General features: G+C 37.9%; 1 protein-coding gene across 2 annotated transcripts in view; it reads left to right on the top strand.

Moving 5' to 3' along the window:
* Positions 1-8630: 8630 nt before the first annotated feature.
* LRRFIP2_1 (Leucine-rich repeat flightless-interacting protein 2) overlaps positions 8631-21579 on the top strand; it is a 29702-nt gene continuing 16753 nt past the window's right edge. Inside the window, exons 1-7 of one of the 2 annotated variants that reach the window (XM_051215554.1) lie at positions 8631-8665; positions 9455-9529; positions 9569-9655; positions 9696-9746; positions 10314-10495; positions 13312-13399; positions 15144-15576. In XM_051215554.1, coding sequence (XP_051066086.1) covers positions 9470-9529; positions 9569-9655; positions 9696-9746; positions 10314-10495; positions 13312-13399; positions 15144-15576 — 901 coding nt within the window. In that variant the 5' untranslated portion in view covers positions 8631-8665; positions 9455-9469. Of the gene's footprint in view, positions 8666-9454; positions 9530-9568; positions 9656-9695; positions 9747-10313; positions 10496-13311; positions 15577-21579 lie in introns of both variants that reach the window. The other variant, XM_051215555.1, reaches the window with a different exon arrangement.

Here is a 21579-nt window from a genome sequence, read left to right as displayed (position 1 = left end):
AACCATGTTCGGTTATGCGTTATAGCATTCGGTCAGTTTCCTTTTGTGAGTCCATTTTGTCTACCCCCATGATTATGATATTACCCAGATAAGCTGCCGCTCCAGGAACAACTTGTAATATTGTGTCCATAATTTCCTGGAATATAGCGGGTCCCGTTTTGACTTCAGAAAAATCTTTGTGTACAATGATATTTGGGAGGTCTTTGTGCTTATCAGCTTCTGGGATCTGGTAATTAGGTTCCAGACAAACCCAACTTTGCCGCCCTAATAATCTCTACATAATATTATAGCCAGTTAAATAAATCACTTGGAATCATACAAACAACTATCGAAGAGGTCATCGGAGAGACTCCTGAATTAGATTTTAGTTTTACCGCTACGGTGGCTTGACGGAAGTCTGTTTCACAGTCGCGGATAGTGAGTAACGGAAAATTTCTGATGTAAGTTTTTGAAGGTCCCCATGATTAATATATTTTTTTCCTGAGTGAGTAGTTTAATAGGGTATGTAGGGGCATATGACGAAGAGTAAGAAGTACCATTTACAAGCCTGTAGATGTAGAAAAATTTGATTTAATGCGCCTCATCCAAAGAGGTTCTATCTTGTGTTGGTGATTGATACGATGCAATAGAAACAAGGTATTACTTAGGTTGGTATTTATTTAAACAATTTATTGTGAATTTCGGCCAGAGTGACAGGCATGAACTTGGTTAAGTTTGATGTTTTGAAGTCAATATTTTTCATAATAATCCAGTGTAAACTTCTTTCAATATAACAGGCGTAAAATTTTGTTCATTGTGACAACTATGTTCTCTATGTCATTTCAGATTAACTATATTTAGTGTGTTTTTGACAGTAGCTCTATGCATTCCCCCTATGTGATATTATCAGGCGAGTGTAAAAATTGGTATAAAAATGACCTTATATTGACATTGGTCGTAACCGCACAATCCTCAAAGCTGAACATGATATAACTGGGAAATCGCACATCCAACAATTAGCATAAAGAGAAGGTCAGCAATGTAGAAGGCGGGAGGAATTAATTGAACTGAATGGGGTGGTATGGCTCAGCCTTGCAGGTGTGGTTATTCTTGTGTAATTTATCTCTCTTATTCATATTAAATATATTGTTCTGCCTCGGGCCTAAATATGTTCTCCAGAAGTAGGTAACATCATATTGGTGATTCTTATGATAGGACGAGTCAGTGTAGACAATGGTGTGACTTCCAAGTAAGATCTTATATATAAGGCAGTTAGGAATAGGTCGAACATTATATCAATACAAATAACGAACTAGACCATAGTTCAACAATCTTACCTTTTCATAATGACAATGTGAATTTTCAGACTTGTTTCGGGAGGTGTTTTGAGGAAGGCGATAAATCTTTGTTGTACAAGTTTTTCATTATGTTACTTTCAATCGCAAAAATTTCAGTGATCTACATTTTCAAGTATAAGCAGTAAGACTGAAAAGACCAAAGTGCTAATATTCGATTTGAACGCAGAACTAACGAACCAAAATTTATTCTATTAGACCAGATGACGTTCTTCTGTATAGCGTACAAGGTGTTTCTGAGTTACTCGTATTAAATTATATCAAAAAACAAACTTTGTGTTCAATTTTTAAACGCTTCTAATTTAAGAAAACGTACAAATTATCAAAAATACAAAATACCTCAAACGGTACGGCCTTTGCTATACTGTCAAGTGTTTCCCTTACACAAATTAGCGTGCGGAAAACCACTAAAATTTTCCCAATAAGGTGGGATCAAATATCTGTCTGCAAGGATTCCAGCAACCTTTCCAAACTGACAGTCAAAGTTAACAGTCATACACTGAACCATGCCGTGACCTAGAGCTTGATCAAACACGACCTTGTTTTCAAAAGTCCGACAACATGTAACGGCAAAATTAACCAACAAAAGTTCAATCTTTAACCAAAGTCACATAATAAAAGCTTAGACGAGGAAGACTGGAGGATACAAAGTGTGGCTAAAAGAGATCTGAATAAAGGTTAAAAAGAAGAAGGAGAGGAAACAAATGGGTGACAGTTATGTCCAACGGAATGCTGTGGAGGAATTTTCAGTGTTTTATTTCCGTAGCAAAGACCGCGGATCAGGAACAGTTGTAACATGGAAATTCATGAAAATATCTACACCAGCGTAGAACGTGACGTCGTATACCAAATGAAAAAATTTTTTGAAGATTGTGTGAGACATCGTCACAGGTCTTACTAAAATCGACGTGTGTATTTATCATCTACTGGACATAGTCTCATGAGAGGTGTGTGACTTGATATGCATAATCTGCGGAAGCCTACGTTCCCCCAAAGGACGATTTTACGCCCCCAAGATGGCAGTGAATATCTTCAAGTTTGGTGCTTCTGAATGTTCACAGTAATGGTGCATAACTTAAGTTATCTGAACGGAAGGTGTTTAGGCTTCCGCGCTAGAATTAATAGAGTCTATTGCATGGATGAATACAGCCAAGAGCAAATAATACATAGTTAACGAAAGACTGGAAAGTTTGTACTCCGTTTATTGACACGAAAGGCATTCAGAAAGGTTCGTGAAGCTCACAAGGGATGGTTATATCTATTTTCAGGATGTGAGATGGTGGAAAAGATTTGTAGCTCAGGTGGATGATTTTGGTGGAGTTTTGTTCTTCGAGCTGGATGGTTTGGTCGTGGGGCTTTCATAGTTCTTCTGAACGACATCATCAGCACAAACTTCAGATAGAAGTGAAGTGTTAGAATTTCTCCAAATGTGTTTCACAGCTTGTTCTGTGCACCGACAAAATCACTACAATCAATCTTATGCAAACCAAAGGATGAAGGAACAAAGGAAAACAAATCAAACATTATCTACAAAATAAATTGTACCAACTGCGACAAACACTACATCGGACAAAGCGGATGCCCCCTTCACCTTCGCCTACATGAACATCAATTAGCAGTCAAACGCCATGATGTCTCTTCACTTATATCAATACACGTGGATAACTACGGACACTCATTCGATTGAGAAAATGTAGTATTCTTAGACAGAGGAAACTCCGAAAACACCAGAGAACTTTTTAGAAACCTGGCATTCAGGTCAATCAGCAATCAACAAACATATTGAAATCAATCCAATTTATCAACAAATCAGGAAAGTCATGCATAAATATCGGAACAAAAATCAAACCAAAGGGAGACACAACCAAAACAAAGAAGTAAACAATGATAAATTTAAGGTCAATAAGAACCAATCAACGTCGAGGTGCACAGAACAAGCTTTGAGACACATATGGAGAAATTCAAACACTTCACTTCTATCTGAAGTTTGTGCTGATGATGTCGTTCAGAAGAACGATGAAAGCTCCACTACCAAACCATCCAGCTCAGAGAACAAAACTCCACCAAAATTTTCAGGATGTTTTTGGCTGCCATTGAAACTCCATGGCCAAGCGAATTTTGAAAGGACCGTCAAACTTTTCAAGGTGGCCCTTGGATTATTTATGTATTGTCGAGGTCAATGGTCCAGTGAGGCTTTTCCAAGTCACACATTCAGATATTGTCGGCTCCCTTTCACCTTTTAAGCTGTTCAGGCATATATATTTTGTGACAGACAGATTTACTAAATAGGCTATAGTTTGCTCCATAAATAATTTATCAGCAAAATTAGTTGTCTCGATATTTATTAATCGTCGGACTTCCAACCATGACATCAACTCCACAACCACTACTGATCGTGACCCGCAATTTCAGTCAGTCTTGACCCGGTAACTCCTAAGATTCATATAAACACGTGTCAGACAACCGCCTACCATCCTACATCTAATGTTTTAACTGACAGATCTCATTGCCAACTGAAGAGTCTGCTTATGCCATAGGCTAACTAAACCTTAAGAAACGACATCCAGCCTAACCTGCTTGAAATAGAATCGATGATCAAAGAGTGTACGACAGCAGAACTAGATTACAGCACGTTTCTAGTCTCATCGGGATGGTTAGTCAAATACAACGATAGCCTTCGAACGGCTCAAACAAGTGTTACAAGCCACGCAGGAGCTTAAGTCAGTCCCCACGGGTGCACCTACTTTCCATGAACAGCTAAATAAACACTTGGTGATATGGAAAATCATTTTATCTACTCAGATGCTGTTATTAAACCACTTTAAACACCATATGAGGGACTATATCGCATCATAGAACAAACAAGAAAATATTTCATCATTGAGAAGAGTGATAGGAAAAATATTTTCTCTACAAATAAATCAAAACACACCGGTTTAGACAACCAGGAAGAATAGGAAAACGTCCTAACAAACAAGTTAGCTAAACTTCCTGTTCTATCGAAGCCAGAACATGATACCAAATTATTCACAAACCCTACGTGCACAACTCGTGGAGTGGTTAAGCAGCCTGAAGTCTATGTTCACTTTGCCATTTAGTTGTTATACAAACTATCCAGTCTATTTTGTTTGGGCTCATTAGGGGTTTCTGTTTCTCATGCTCACTGCTTCTATGATCAGTTTGGGAAGGACAGGAGGCCCGATAGCCTATGTTAATCCTGGCAATGGTGGTCTCTCAGTTGATCCAACTTTCTTTTGAAAAGGTCGACGGATGGAGCCTCAACCACGTACTGAGGTAATGAATTCCACTCGTTGATTATTCGATGGGAAAGTCGATAGTCAGCTGACAAGTAATTTGTTCTTGGCTTGTGAACTTTTTTGGAGTGTCCTCGTAAATTCTCTGTTTTGGAAGACAAGAAAAATGAGGGCATATCAGGCGCAAATTTGGCACTAAGCAATTTGAAAACTGTAATCAAGTCGCCCCTAGTTCTGCGATATGACAACGGGAAAAGGTTCAGCTTGGCCAGTCGAGATTCATACGGAAGCTTCGCTATTCCGGGAATCAGCTTGGTCGCCGTTCTCTGAACCTTTTCCAGAAGCTTACTGTCTTTTTTTAAGCAGGGGCTGGCCGCTTGCATACAGTACTCAAGTTTAGAACGTACGAACACTGTATACAAAGTCAAAAACGTCTTAGCGTCGACATGACTAAAAGCCCTACGTATTGACCATAACGTTCTAAAACCTTTGGCGGCTATTGCACTGCAGTGTGCAGTAGTCTTTAAGTCTTGACTAACGATGACTACTAAGTCATTATATGTCTGGACGACAGGTAGCTCAGTGTTATTCATCGTGCATGTGTCTGTACCTCGATGACCGATATGCATCACAACACACTTGGAAGTGTTTATCGGCAACTGACAGGTTTGAGACCATTCAGATAATTTCTTCAGGTCATTTTGCAGTTCTCCATATCTTGACATCGTCAGCATATAGCAAGACCGATGATGATAGGAGACAAGGAAGGTCATTTACATACAAGAGGAATAGCACTGGCCCCAAAACTGTACCCTGGGGCACTCCACTAAGCACAGTTACCCAGCTAGATAACTTTGAGTTCACCCGAACTCTTTGTTGACGCTCAACTAAGAAATCTTTTATCCACATAAATAGATTGCCTCCAATTCCGACATTTCTTAACTCATATAACAGCCGGTTGTGCGGAACCTTGCCAAAAGCTTTGATGAAATCAATGAAGGCGACGTCTACAGGTAACTTCTGGTCCTTAAGAGCGCACCAGCTTTCACGAGCCACTAATAAGTTAGTGAGACAAGAGTAACCTATTCTGAAACCGTGCTGCTTCTCCGAGAGGATCCGGTTTTTATCGAGATACTTAAACAGCTCCTTCCGAATAATCTTTTCTAAGATTTTAACAACCACACTAGTGAGGCTAACGGGGCGGTAATTCTCAGGTTTGTGTTTCGTACCTGTTTTGAAAACAGGACTTACTATGACGTTTTTCCAGTCTTTGGGCAAACGACCCTGCGTTACGAATAGGTTAAAGGATATACTTAAAGGGTTCGCAACGAAGTTAGATGATTCCTTCAGTCGTCCAGGGTGTAATTCATCGGGCCCCGTGTATTTACCTATGTCAAGCTTATTTAGTAGACCAAAGACATCGAGTTCTTTAATGATCACGCTATCCAGTGTATGTGGGGGGATCTGTATGCGCTGATGGGAAGGGTGCTTCTATGGTGTATACATTGCTGAAGTAGTTTGAGAACACTTGAGTCTTACCAAAGTCGTCCTCCACTAGTGACGTGGCAGTACTGTCTCATCATAGAGCAGGAATATTTCCTCTTCTCTTTGTCCTTTGGTTTATATAAGAATACAAGCGTTTAGGACATTCTATGGACTCCTTAACAATCTTTTCTTCGTACAACTTTCTAGACTTACAGAGGGTCGAGGCACAGGTATTCCGGACTTTTCTATACTGGGATTTAGTTTCATCAGTCCCCAGTGACCTAAATCTATCCCACATTTTTCTTCTCTTACGGAGAATGATACGGACCTCCCTACTGAGCCATGGTGGTGAGTTTCTCGGTCCCCTTGGTATAGTCCAAGGGATGTGAGGTGTGGTAACTTTTAAGTATGAATTTCGAAGTGCGTCCCAGGCCGTTTCAGCTGAGGACTCTGGGTCAACTGTCCAATCTACTAACGGTGTTGAGTGCATGATATCTGGTATGTTTGCTTTCCAGACGTTAGGTCTGGATTGAGCTAACGCGTGATCGTGACTGACAGTTACATGGAAGTCGAGAATTAAAACTGCGTTATCATTTTTACCTAGGGGTGGCATATAATGAAGGTTCGCAACGTCATCCACATAGTGAGTGAGTATTAGATCTAGTAAGGATGATTCAGTGTCCGGGTCGTACCTAGTCGCTTCTTTCACATGTTGTACTAGAGCACATGTGATAACCGCATCAGCTAGTTCCTGCTCGAAGGAATTTTCTGACGATTCAGTTCGCAGATTTTCCCAGTCTACCATAGGTGCATTAAAGTCCTCTAGGATTAGACATCGACCACTTTGGGACCAAGTTTTGAAACTGCTCAGCAGGACTTCATTTACCTCACAGCTTGGACTGCGATAGACCAAACCAATCAGCAACTCTTGTCCCTTGCATTTCAAGCGGCAACTAACTAATTCACACGTACCACTCTCATGGGATACACTGTCGATAATGACAAATGGGATAGCATTCCTAATGAATAGAGCTACTCCACCTCCTTTACGCTTTTGTATTCTGTCGGCGCTTACTAACGTAAAACCCTCGGAATCAAGTTCCATACTATCTATAGCCTGTGTCAGCCAGGTTTCTGTTACTGCGATTATGTCTGGCTTTGTAGAGTCAATCTGTACAGCTAGTTCCGATCGCTTATTAAGTAAGCTCCGGGCATTAGTGTAGCAGATCCGAAGCCTATTTAAGTGGCTTCGTGCTTCACCCAGAGTGGCGTCGGCATCAATCTCTGTTGAAGCCTTACACCCCGAAAATTTACAATTTTTAGGTCCTTTTCGCCAGCGTCTAACCTAAGTTGTAGTTCTTTTTCGGCTTCTGTCTTTTTACACGGTCTGCCAACGGTAGGTCCTTTCGGATAAAGACTCCTGAACCCTTTAATTTGTGTCTATTCTGTAAAATCAGGTCACGTTCGTTCGAAGAGTTGAGTACCACTTTAAGCAGTCTGGAATGATTTGGTTTCAAGTCCGCTAGACTCCCTAGTCTGTACACTTTTAGCAAGGTGATCCCGGTGATATTTTGAGGCATGAGTTGATTAAGCAGCTGCTTGATCAGCACAATGTCATGCTTAAAATGAGCTTTAGGTTCAGAGCTCTCGCTCTCCTTGATTCTATGAAAAATAGCTGATCTGTCGCTATGATCAGCTTTCAATTTTACGACTACTTTCGCGAGGGTAGGATTACCTTTTATATCGCTACAATTTTCTTCCTTACAACCTGTACCCACTCGTCAACGGTGCTGGGAGAAGCAACAACATTTGCGCCAAACCTAGTGTTGGATTCTGGAGGGTTGTCGATGACCTGAGAGGTCAGGTTATGTTCATCGTTTGAAACCGATCGAGCCCCGCGATTGCGGCTTCTAGGCGTTTCCTGTGGGATCCCATCTGGGAGACGGGGAACAGAAGAACCTACTTTCCTTGGGCTTTTGTTTAAGGCAGGCCTCTTTGGAGACTGCTTCTCCTTCTTTGACCGGCGTGAGTCATCTACTATCGAACTAACCTTAGTTTGCTTCATGTCGATTTGTGTGTCGACAGATCGAGTGCTGTTTGACGTGTTCCGACTACGCTTGCTAAAACACTCCTTTGCAGCATCAACCAGTGAGATGGCCTCGGTTAAGAGACTGTTTGCATCCGAACAGCACTGTTGAGTTATTTATCTAAATAATTTGTCACTGAGTAGCGACTAATTTCCGTTTGTGAAGTCGTTCCCACATACATTTAAGCGCGTGTATACGTATATGTCAGTTCTAAATGTGCGAATCTTTCATTTTTACCGCCAGCAATCGATTTAATGTCGTTTTAAGGAGTGTATCTAGCTACAAAGTTTATTATCTGTTGTCATCGATCATCATTTGTTGACTTCCTTGAACAATGCTCACATATTACATTGACTACCATCAACAAAATAAATCGCTTCGTAAGTCATGTCTAGTTCTTTCCCAATTTTATGTCATATCAGCGTATATCTAGTAGATCTATACACTGACCTTGCAGCTTGAACTTTAAACTGGTAGACCAACCCAGTTACTGTTTTCAAACAAGGTTTGTGACCTGTAGGTTTGTTGTTTCTTTTACGCTTGTTTCTTTTGTGGCTTTCTATTTCCAATAATAAAGCTAGCGCACATGCACGGTAGCTGTATATGGACCAGAATCTGCAAGAAAACGGTGTTTATGCTCATGTTTGTCTTAATAAGACCCACGTAGAAGTTACTTTATTCTTGAATTCATGTTTCCGAACTCAGCTCTAAGTTCGCTATCGAGATTTGTCTAAGGTATCAACTAGGGAAATTTCCGCAGCCAAGCCAAACCCGAAATACAAGGTGCTTTTCATGGGAGTCGGTTTGGTCACTGGGTGTAACACGTCACGCTGTATGGAATGTTTATCGGATTTTTCGGTCCTGTTCCTGAGTTGGGAACACCAAATATAGTTTTTTTCTTAGATTTAAAGAGATAGAATACCTTTCGATGCTAAGACCACCAATCCCCCACTTTCAATAATCTGACCGTAGCTGCTACGGTGACGTGGACGCAAGTAGACCGTATCATCACTCGTCGTTGGAGAGACTGGTGAAAGACCCCGTTGAAACGGGTGTTTGGAATGGTCACGTCGTAGTGCGAGGATGCATTTATCCGGGTTCTACTTGACGTGGAAACATGTGCATGTGCATAATTTAGAGCAATTTATTCCCGAAAACTAAAAGCTTTGTAAGACTGAATATTTGTACTTTAAATATGGTACATTTGTGCACAAGACTTCGTTTTATTATAATTTCTTTAAGCTTATTAAACGGTATCTGATTGACAAAAGAGTTCCCATTTCTTTCTACTTAGATCTACAGATGAATTATGGCTTCGCGGCATGTTCCCTACACAGATATTTCAGATATGGGACGGGCAGCGCAGGAGGTATCTATTATTTCGAGTTGCTTGCTCATCCTTACATAGACTGAAATACAGCGTGCTGCCAATCAACAGCTTATTGAAGAAGGTAGAATAATTAAGCACAAGGAGCTTGAAAAAATGAGACGCGAAGTATGTCTTGTATATTCCAGTTTGATAAATTCATTTTAAGGAGGAAAGTAAGGATGACAGTAGTAGTGAGCGTCCTGACGTTATCATTAAAGTAAGTCCTTTCTATTGCTTTTACAATTAGTTACAATCGTATATATTTTAATTTTCTGTATTAGGATTTAAGCTATAGCACCTAGTCTCCACCCAGTAGTTACGATTATCTCCTGATCGGTAGAGTTTTCTAGTTTCTTGTACGGCTACCACCAGCAGTTCATGACTTCATGAGCTGATGTTATGTATTGTTCTATTCACCTTTTACCAACGTACTTCCATACTACATTGCTTATTATTGGTTTGAAACTTCCAACTTTCATTTCCCATGTATGCGTTTTTCATGTTTATGTACTTGTAATCATATTTCATTAAGAAACTAACAACAAACCATTCAGGAATCAATTTAAGGTTGTGTTGAGCCGAACTTGTTTTGATTAAAAAGGGGATGAAAGGTTGTCTTTGTTTCCCTCATTATATTGTGTGTTGAAACGTTTGGTGATATGAGCTTTTTTAGTCTTGCCTATTAGTTAGTTGTTCTTTTGTTTTCATGGTGCACATGTACCGATTACTCTTCAATCAAAGCGGGTCTTAAAAAAACCATATTTACTGTTTATCATGCACGTAGATTAATAATGGAAGCACTTCACGCCTGAGTAGTCAGCGTTCTTCGGCCGATTTAGCATCATCAATCAGCTCAAGGAATTTGGATGCACGTGAGCTACGAGCCCAGTTACTGCAGTTGGAAGAAAAGGTTAAGGGGGCAATGTTATCAAATGTTCAACTAGACAATGATAAACAACTTTTGAAGTAGGTACTTACAATGTAAACTATTCTAATCATTACCGTTTAAGATAGTAATTTATGAATTGATTGCTTCCAGGACCTTCCGACACTTTTGATATTTATCCACTCTGTCGAATTCATATATATCGGTCGGTGCACAACTTTCCTCGGTTATGTTTTAGTGTTAGAGGGTATCAATGAAATCTAAAATATGCTCTCCGATCGATTTGTGGCTAATGAGGTGCCTATATCTGATTCATTGTGAATGTGTTTTAATGTGATCCCTAAGCAATATAGCGTTGCTTAGTTGAGTGTATTACTAATACCTAGATGTTGAATACTTGGTGATTGATTATTTTGACAAAAAAAACGAGTGTACTATTTAAACAATAATTGTTATTTAATATATAAACACTTGTGCGCTATCCTTTCGGTTGATCTGATTTTGCCTGAAATACCTATGTGTATCTTTTTACCATACCATAATAGCTCAAGGGTGAACCGGTAACATGTTCATCAACGATAGTCTCGCTAACAAATTCCTTCTGCTAGGCTTGTTTGATGAGTTTGGGGAAATTCGTTATGTTACTTATTTTCGAAATTGTTTAAAAGCCTCCCAGTTTTTCAAAATTCTGCTCCTCTCACTTGTTATAAAAGCCCAAAGTTGGTTTTAGCCCGTTAATTTTTCTTATTGTATTCGAAATTAACTCGAACGAGTCTTTGTACATTAACTAACCTAGGTGATACTTCAGAGGTCAACTACTTTTATTACCCACTTGTAGATTTCCTTTCTTCACACCACAGTATGTGTCTTCAGGCTAAATTAGTATGTATATGACTTGTGTGCTCCATTCATTACTCAATTACTTCATCTTTAAGTATATATTGACAAATTAAGGATGGGGAGCTTTAGGTATGTTATGTTTACTAATTCTGATACAGATGCACCCAAATGTGCGTCTGGTCATATATCCAGCTTCCACATATTCCAATCATCTACAGTTCTTAATATCTATATCTTAATGTATTTCCTACTCACGTATTAAAATCGCTCATTGCAACCACTATAGTTGTTCGTCTAACCTTTTGTAAAAGGTTATGCAGTATTTAATAAGGCCTATCTTCCACTGCTGCAAACGGTAATCTTGTGTCGTGATCTTCGGTTCTGGAGAACAGCACACATTGGACTTTGTTTGAAATTTGGTTGACAGCTGTTTTCGATCCTTAGTTTCAATGCAGTTCGCATGAATTCTTGTTCAAGTAAATCTACCATCAGCTACTCAAATATCTGTGGGGCTAATTTTATTGATTCATCATAGTGGTTAATTGAATTAACGTGATCAAACATTTAGAGTAGTGGCTACATTACAATTTGATCGATATAATTTGATAAGGACTTAATGGAGCAGACAAACATGACATTTTCACTACTCAGTGGTTGATTAGTTGTAAACATCCCAAATCTATTATTCACTTATTTAAACACATAAACGTTGGTACAAGGAGCCACCAAATAAATATACGCCACAAATCATTCAATTTGTGTGTGCTGGGTTACTACCCAGGTGCCCAGACTGAAGCAGGTGGTTTTCTCAGGAGGCCACATCTGGAGCATTCGACCTAAAGGTCTGATCCACAAGGTAGTGCAGCAACGTCAGGAGATGCAGTTCAATGGTAGCCGGTGACCAACAATAGGTTCACACGCCATTTATTCCTTCGGGATACTGGAGTTCGTGTGCACCATTGGTTTGAAATCAGAGTTTTCCAACTCTCCTAGGTGGACTCTTTGTGTCCACCAACCCGGTTAAAGTACCGGACATTATCTTTTCGTCCTCTCAATTTCGTAAACAACAGTAAATCCGCGAGAATGCAGTGAGTAGGACTTCCCTGGCAGTGTTTGTATGTACACGGCCATGTGAGGGCATTTCGAGAGGGAGGGCTGACTCTTCCTACTCTCGGCCGTACCAGGGCGTTTAGGGGCTTAACAGGTCAGTCGCTGCTCGACGACAACGTCTCACTATGAAACTAGGTGACGCGGTTTCGAATCTTACTGGATCCGTCATAGTCACCTGCGATGTGAAACAGTGCGTCTGTTCAAGCTGCTACATCATATTAGCTCAACGAAATAAAATTATCAAGACAAACCATAGGTCGGTAAAAGAAGTAGCAGAAAATATTAGGCACATAGAGGAATACAAAAGATGTATGGTGATTCCAGGGTTTAGGAACTTAGGGAAGTTAAAGGTTTAATGCACCTGTGTCATTGCGAACAATTCTGAACCATATTCAAAGTTCAACCAATGGTTACGATAGTCGTACGAATCCAAGCCAGGTAATCTGCACCTATCTACATGGCTCGTTGTAATAGTCAGTGACTTAGTGGGCTGATGCTAAATTTTGTTTAGCCTTCCCTATCTTCTGTCCAATCTATTACACCATGCATCTTCGTGCGTCGAGGTAGGTGGTATTTAGACATACGTAATACACATCTCAACCACCTCAGTTGATAAAGATTAATTGTCTCACTAACCGACTTGTCATCTTTACCTGGTAACGTATACCAAACTTCACCATTGTTCACTCATTGGTCCCAACATACACAATGCAAAAATGGGTCTATATTATAAAAGTAGATCGATATAAAAAGACTAATTGTGAAAGAATTTTAAAGAATCATTAAATTGCAGTTGGTTATTTGTTGGTAAAATAATATGAATATGCTAGTATAGAGAACTGGTAGACATGGTTAGACGTAATACACACACCTAGAATCTGCCCACGTTTTTTTCCAACTGTCTAAATAAACGACCTGTTTTCTTTTTGCTTTCTACTTTATCAAGGTATGAAGTTGATTTGCTCAAAGATAAATTGGAAGATCTTACAGATACTTATGCTTCTTTGAACAAAATCTTCTTAGAAAACAAACGGGTTTGTTATCACTGGCACACTTTGATAAACATTTTTTTATATTAATATCGGCGGATTTGTGTAGATCGTAGAATTTTCATAGTTCAAATCACGAACTGCTTTTAGTTAGACAACACTAACCTGGATGTCCGTTTCGTCCTAGTCTGGGACTACTCGGCAGTGTGTACCCACGACCCTGCATCCGGGGATCGAACCTAGGACCATTGGTCTTGCGCGCATACTCTTAACCCTTAGACTACTGAGCCAGGAATCAATGATATGGAAGTCTAACTTCAGTCAATTCACGATATTACACAACCCTCATCTATTGCCTAGCTAATGACTAAGTTCAAGATGAAATTCCCAGAGTTCTAGTAAGAGGCCGTAACTAGTGAAGTTCAGCAATGTCGTGTGTGGAACAGTTATCCACCTCATGCAACGAATGAAAGTTGCACAGTACATTTTTCCTAGTCGTTCGATGAAAACTTATTTTTTCTTGATGTAACAATATAACGTGATTAGTATAATACTTGGTAAATTTTTGATTGTTACATCTGAAGATTCAATTCTAACTTTACTTATTTCAGTACATGTAGATGAGTAACATTGTTCACTGTTGGATAACATTGTGAATTCTTGTTTGCAATATGTTATTCATGGTGTACTATGTTCTGTCTCGACTGTTTCTTCTTTATTAACGATTATTACCAAGCCTCATATGCACCTTCGCGCAAATGATTTCAACTGACAGATTTTTCTAGCTCTCACAAAAGTTACTTTATGCTTGAATTTTTATTCTGTGGATATATAAAAAGCGGATTTAAAACAAATATGTATGTTTTTACGAAAAGATTACGTCAAATACTTGGAGGTTTTAAATTCATTTCACTGTTTAGTCAGTTATTATACACATCAACATCAAAGAAAACATGTGTGTTGTGTTACTGAATTACACACTCTTGGTTCACGCGGTTACATCATTCTCAACTCTAAGTAGGGATGTTGAAGCAACAGCTTTTATTCTATGTATTGAGAATACTCTCAACCGGTTATGCGAAATTAAAGTGACCTATTTAACACTTAAAACGGCTTGGCACTGTGTCAATGTGTTTAATACCAAACAAATGGAACTAATAAAACACTTGAGTGAGAATAGTTTTACTAAAAGTGATTAGCCAAATATGTATTATTTCTGTATAAAGTTAATATTTATCCGAGTCATTTAAAGCATTATAATCTTTCTGACTTATTGGATTGTTAGAAATCACAACAGATAAACATAAACGTATGTTGATAGCTTTAACCTTATACTGTTCTATTTGTAGATATTATCATCCTACCTATTTCAACCTTTTTTTCGCTTCAAAGCCATTCTTTTTTGATACCACATGGTTGTAAGTAGTTAATAGAAGGCTCTGAATTTAGGTTTCATGTTTGTTCTTAAAGTTTACCTGCTTTGATTCTCCGCGCCGTCTTCAAACCTGAATGATTCAGTTTCATATTCAAAGGCGTTAACACTAAATTACATAAATTACAACTGACCTGTTATACTTAAATGCTTATATTAGCCGATCACTTAGTGATAACTAACATCATGTTTGTGTATTCCTAGGAGTATTGATCAATCCTTGCATTGATCTACTCACTTTAACGGGCTATCAGTATTCACCTTGGTTCCTATTATTCATAGTTTTGTATAATTCCACTATTTATCTATTCGATTTTCTCTCTGTCGTTCACACCCATACATATTTCTAACTCTTAGGAATTGGCGTATCAAAAAATGCAAATTGTTGAATTAACACATCGTTTGGATTATGCACGTCATCAAATAGAGGCACGTGATCAACTAATTGTTGAACATGGTTTAGTATTAATTGGTGGCACAAATGTAGATGACAATCCGACGTCTAACATGGAGGAGTTAACAGCAACCAATGCACATATGTCATCTACGAATAAGGGAAAATTCACGAGTAATGATAGTAATTTAGTAATGATGAATGGTTTATCCAATAATAATAATAATAATAATAATAATAATAATAATAATAATAATAATAATAATAATAATCATTCAAAATCAAACTCATTGATACATCAAAATGGTGATAAATCATCAAATCATTTACCCGAAATGGTTCTTATCACAAAATCGACAGCAGAACTCTTAAATACTTTATCTGAAACAACATTAGGTAAGTTGAGTGTATGCTCACATATATGCATGTATTTTAATTTATTATATTGGTTTTGTAAAAGTGACCTATCAGTCAGTCGTAATCAATAAAGAGACTGGGACAGATGTGGGTTAATTAACGTTGTACTTTGCATATGACTGATGACTGCGTTAGCCCAAGTTGTCAAACTGTATTGCCACAAAGTGAGGTTGATAAGCTGGAGTCAAAATAATGTAATAAAATTAATTATGAGAAGGATGAAATATTGGATAATATGGTTTGACAGGACGAAATGAAAAAGGTGTGTATGAAGAGACGCCGGATCGCAAAATCTAGGGCGAGTTAAAAGAGTGCATTTGGGCCGCTGTGACGGATTATGAGCGGTGTCATCCTATGTTCCCAACCACTTTTCACTGTTATCGGTGGTTATGATTGATTTGCATCAAATATTTTGTAACTGTTCCACTTTTAAAAAGATTAGTATTGTTTAACAAAGTCGTCACTGGCTTTAAGTTGTTTTTATTATAATAATTGTTTTAATGGGCCTGTGATTTACTGATTTGTTAATTGGTTTTGTAGAATGTTCGGTTCTGTGTGGTTTATAGGTATTCGGTCAACAACTAAAGTAAGCTATCTTGTAGCCTATCATGTAGAAAACCGAACAAAGCCAATGTGAGTGAAAACCCTATAAGATCATTCAGAACCACTCATATCCAAAATCCAACAAAGTCGAACAGCTCTTACAATGTTTAAAGTTCCAACTTCACTCCATATTTATTAACTCCATTAAACAGAGTCATTCTGGTTCTCAGATGTGTTGCTCTAAAACTACTAGTTCATAAATTTTTAATAGAGGTTTAGTTTCAATCTTATCTTTTACTTAAAGTATATGTTAGAAATATCTTTCGCTGTTCTTGTTAGGCCTGAATTTACATCTAAGATTTTAATAACCAATAAGTAACCGATGGTTCTTATCGCTAACCAACATAACAATGGAAAAAAGATACTGGTAATTAAAAGACTTTCGTCAATTATTGTATTTGGTGTTGGTTTTCATCACTAACTGAGATCATCTAGAGAATCAGTAAACTCTGAACAGTTGTTTTATTCTCAATTTAGCACTTTTATGTAATCAAATTCCATAACCCTAAGTAGGATCGAAATCCTGCTGCGAGCACAATACTAATGGATCACTGAATCAGAATCCAATAATTAATTTTTTGCACCTCAGTCAACTTGTGATATTGCGGAATCTTCGTAATTTGCTGTTGGTGAGTTATTGTTTCAGTATCTATTCGTTTGGCCGTACAAGTTACAGCTTCTCACCAGAACTTTGGGAAAATCTATGCTTAGTGTTAGATTCCGGTTCAAGTACCTAAAACTGTGTTCAGCTCTATTTATTATATATTTATTTAAACACAAACATTGGTACAAAGCGGCACCAAAATGTATGTGCACCACACTTCATCATTCGATTTGTGTGGGGGATGGAATTCTGAACAGGCGCCCAAACCGACGCAGGTGGTTTTCTTTGGGGATCACTCTCACAGCCTTTGATTCGGAGATCTAATCCACGAGGCAGTGCAGCAACGTTACGAGATGCAGTCCAATGGTAGCCGGTGACCAGCAATAAGCCATACGCCATTTGTTCCTTCAAGATCCAGGGGCCCATGTGCACCATTGGTTTGGAATCAGGGTTTCGCAACTCCCCTGGGTGGGTCCTCCACATCCACTAACCCGGTTAAAGCTCTGGACATTCGCTTTTCGCTCTCTCAATTTCATGAGCAACACTTCCGTTGCAGAAATGTAGTGATTAGGACTTCCCTGTCAATGGCTATATAAGTGTGACTATGCGATAGCATGTTGTGAGGGAGAGAGAACTCTCCTTACCCTCGACCGTACCAGAGCATTTAGGGGCCTGAAGGTGTTAGCTTTTGTCCCGTACCACGTCCAAGATACGAATCAATGAGGATTTCTAAACTAAGACGAAACGACTGTTCAATGTTCACTAGTTTTTCATGAATTTTCAGCTGATTCATCTGATTTTCGTGCCATACTTTTGTGGGAGAGTGTTGGCGATATTACCCCGACTGCTGAAACCACATAAGATAGGGTGCAGAGTTTAGGTCCATGACTTATTAGTTGAAGGTGTAAATGATTTAACCACTAAAAGGACACTTTTTACATGATATATGTCATAGTTTCTTAATGCACAATGTTTATTTCAAATTTTAACAGTGGTTCAAGCTGTAGTCATAAACTATTTAAATGTCCATCTTTACGTATGTGTGTAAATTTTGTTCTTTGTACATCTGTATTCATGTGTATGTGTAGTTTGTCCATCATTGATGAAAAAACTTGTTTGGATGATCCAGTTCTATTTTTTTATGCTTGATTGGAAACTATTTGTCTATATGCGCATAGATCTCTCGCATATTCTTTCTTTGTGTGGATCGAGTTTAGCAACAATATGGTTAGTGGCGATTGGATGGAATTTCATTATTATTATGTTGCTCCACAGATTGTGTAGGAGATTCTTTGCCTTATATCTCGTTTTCTTATTGTAAAAGATGGCTTACATGTTCAAGTACTTGTTCTGTGATATCCATCACCGCCAATCACAAGTCGATAATCTTTTGACAGATTTTTAATTGCTATTATTATTGTTGTCTTTGTTTTTATTTCTGCCATTAAATGTTGAATAAACATGTCTTTATACATATTGTGTATCTACATAAAATGAATAGCACGGATGATGACGACTATAGTTAATGAAATATCATGGAATTTCTCCTTATTGTGTTAGTGTTGTTATATCTAGTTAACTAGCCAACTAACAAATATTGTGTATATTTGAATGGGTACACATGCACAGCCTTGTGCCTATTCACATATTTGCAAGCGTATATAGGCTACCTTTTTTGTTGGACATTGAAGACAAATACTGTTTAATTGAACACAATTGATATCATAATCGATAGATCAAGATACATACGATTTTTTCTAATGTACTAAATAGATATATACATATACATATATGTAAAGAATGAAAATGTCGATTCAATTTTTTTCGTAGTCAAATTGTCTATACCTGTCATTAGCTTAGCTACTTCATAATGAACGGTGCAATGGTTAACTCTTTAATATATATTAAATTCTGTGATTTACGAGTGACGTCTTTTATTGTGATTAGTATTTTGTTTGTTGTATAGATAAATTTCATTTCGTATAGAAGTGTTTGTTTGAATCCTGAGAGTTGACTTTGACCAATTTTTGTATTCAAATTAATTTCGATATAATTTTCACATTTGTCGAATATAAGCAGAATGTTTTGAAATTTTCTACATATACAGTGTGTTCAACAAAAAAGTAAGATCGTAAAGTAGTAAATGTTCAGCTCGTTAACTGATTAATTTACAGATCTGTGTTTTGTACAGATTTTGGTTTGGTGTAAACTTTGAAGTTTCTGTAAGGATGTTAAAAGTGATGGTTGTGACTGAGTAGTATTTCAAGCCTTTAATCTTTGTCTGTTGAGTTGTAGGTCCAAATTCCTGTCTAACTAATCCAATCCATGACAGCAGACCAGTTTTTCGATCTATCGCATAGTATGGTCACTGAGTAGTAGTGACCAATGTCATGTGTGTCTAGTCTTTTAGGTGCTGATCAAATTCTATTGATCAAGTTGTGATGTGGCCACTGGTCTAAGTGATTCGACATCGCATCCACAACGTCGAGATACTAGGTGATTGCAATTAGTTTACAGAATCATCTCAGGCTGTGGAGCTGGATGATGCGAGTTCGAACCCTACAGGGTGCATCGGTTCCATCAAGATTACAACTAAGTCCTGCTGACGAGTGCTAACTAGTACGAAACCTAGGTCAACCAGGGTGTCGTGTCGACTACCTCCGACCCCCTATGATTCCAACAGTGTGACTTTTATATTCATTGGCATATGTCTTATTACTAATTTTCATAATCATGGTCTTATTTATCATCCTTACAGCATTAATGGTAACAGACATTTTTCTGGGCATATAAATATGAGTATAAAACACATCAACTTTCATCCTATACATATAAGTGTGAAAAGATGGTACCAAACCATCCCATATCTGAATCTCTTCCAACTTTTCGCATATTAAATCGGATTTGCATTTTAGTCAGTTGAAGGACTGAATCTCCTGACGTTGATCCACTGCCTTGTGGATCTGACCTTTAGGTTGAAGGCTCCGGATGTGGCCCTCTGAGAAAACCACCTGCTTCTGTCTGGGTACCTGGGCAGTATCACAGCTCACACACAAATCAAGTGACTCATCTGGCGCATACGTATTCGGTGCCCCTTTGTACAAATATTTATGTGTTCAAATAAACAAATAAATAAAGAAGGCAATCGTATAAGAAGCTCCAAACTTAGTTTTCTTTGCTAGTCATCTCTTGTTAGCAATGACATGGCTCAAAATCGTTTGCAATGGCGCAGGTGCATCCACTATTTGTGTTCTCCCAAATTCTGATCTTCTGAATTCTTCATGTCCCTTTTTTCCTCTTTCCAAATTTATTTCACTGGATTATACTCCTTGAATAACATCTTCAAACCCTAATCTTTCCGATTACTGCTTATACTTTTACTACCTCTACCACTACGGGGTTTGAATTGACAATTGTATCTGTGTGCTAGTGTGGTGTGGCAACTCGAACTGATGTACATATGTACAAAGTTCTACGTTGTTGATGAACTGATTTATTAGGAAGGCTTATCTAGAATATTGAATGATTTAGTGATAAAACTCAGCTGCCCAGACCGACGTAAACGGAGCCAGTCTCGAATGTCCCATTTAGTAGCTGAAAATCAAATGCTTTAACCTTAACCAAACCTCGGCCTCATTAAGCCTTGTGGTGTAATGAACGAGAACACAGGTGGGACAACCAATTCTCTTCTAATACAAAATTACAGAATCTCTTGGTAAAATATAATAACCATACATTAAATACTCCATTTGCAAATGTCTGTTTACATAAGCAGCATACACCGCAGCTATATTCATGTAATTTAACATCATGAGCCCATGTATATGTTGAGCCCTACATTGTATATAATGGACTGACTAAAATATTTATTGTTAGCTTATTGAACAGAGATTATAGTGAAACATAATTATTTAATACATAACATTTCGAAAAAAATTTATTGCTCATCATCATAAAACTTTAAAACGTACCACTTTTGTAGTTACTCTTCTTCGGTTTGAGTGGTGTTTACATACCGTTTTATCTTGATTACAATAAAACACCTCAGTGGTTGTCCTCGTCAGTTGGAATCATTTAGGGATAGCATCGAAGGTCATGGATTATCTTGATAGCTTTCGTCGTGGTATGGCACTCTTCAACAGTCCACGTCTGTGAACCTGCCAAAAAGTTTATTTAACCATAGTGTATTCATATCTCACAGCTAGCGCCCAACTTCTAAGCCACTCAGTTAGGATCCATATGGGAATTTGGGATTTCCGACGTCAACAAGTTCTCGATAGTCATAATCACCAAAAACCTGGCACGTATATATATCGGTCCAAGTTGCCACACCATATTATCACAATGAGATGAAATTACTAATTCAGAATATCAGAGTAGTAAGAGTAGTGGTAGTAGAAAGATGACTCATAGATAATGTGATTCTTAGAAAAAAACAGGTAATTAATGATGATATTCAACTTTAATGTTAATTAATTCGTTTTGAAACTGAAATAGTACGGTTAGTCAGCCATGCTCAAAGTAAATCCTGGTACATATATGGGTGTTGACCAAAGTTTTCATACTACATTAGCACAATGAAATAAAATTAATAAGATGAGCAGTGACGGAATTGTTATAATAATAATTGTGGTTATAATAATAATAAGGGTTAAGCATTGAGAATATGAATCAAAAAGGTTTTTGGAAAGTTATGTATGACGAAATATTGGAGCTCAAGATCTAGAGTAGTATAAAGAATGGATATAAATACTCTATTGTAATCAATTCTGTAT

Source organism: Schistosoma haematobium, chromosome 4, assembly GCF_000699445.3.
Source record: "Schistosoma haematobium chromosome 4, whole genome shotgun sequence".
Lineage (NCBI taxonomy): Eukaryota > Metazoa > Platyhelminthes > Trematoda > Strigeidida > Schistosomatidae > Schistosoma > Schistosoma haematobium.
The sequence above is the reverse complement of the archived record's forward strand: the minus strand, read 5'-3'. Positions and strand labels throughout refer to the sequence as shown.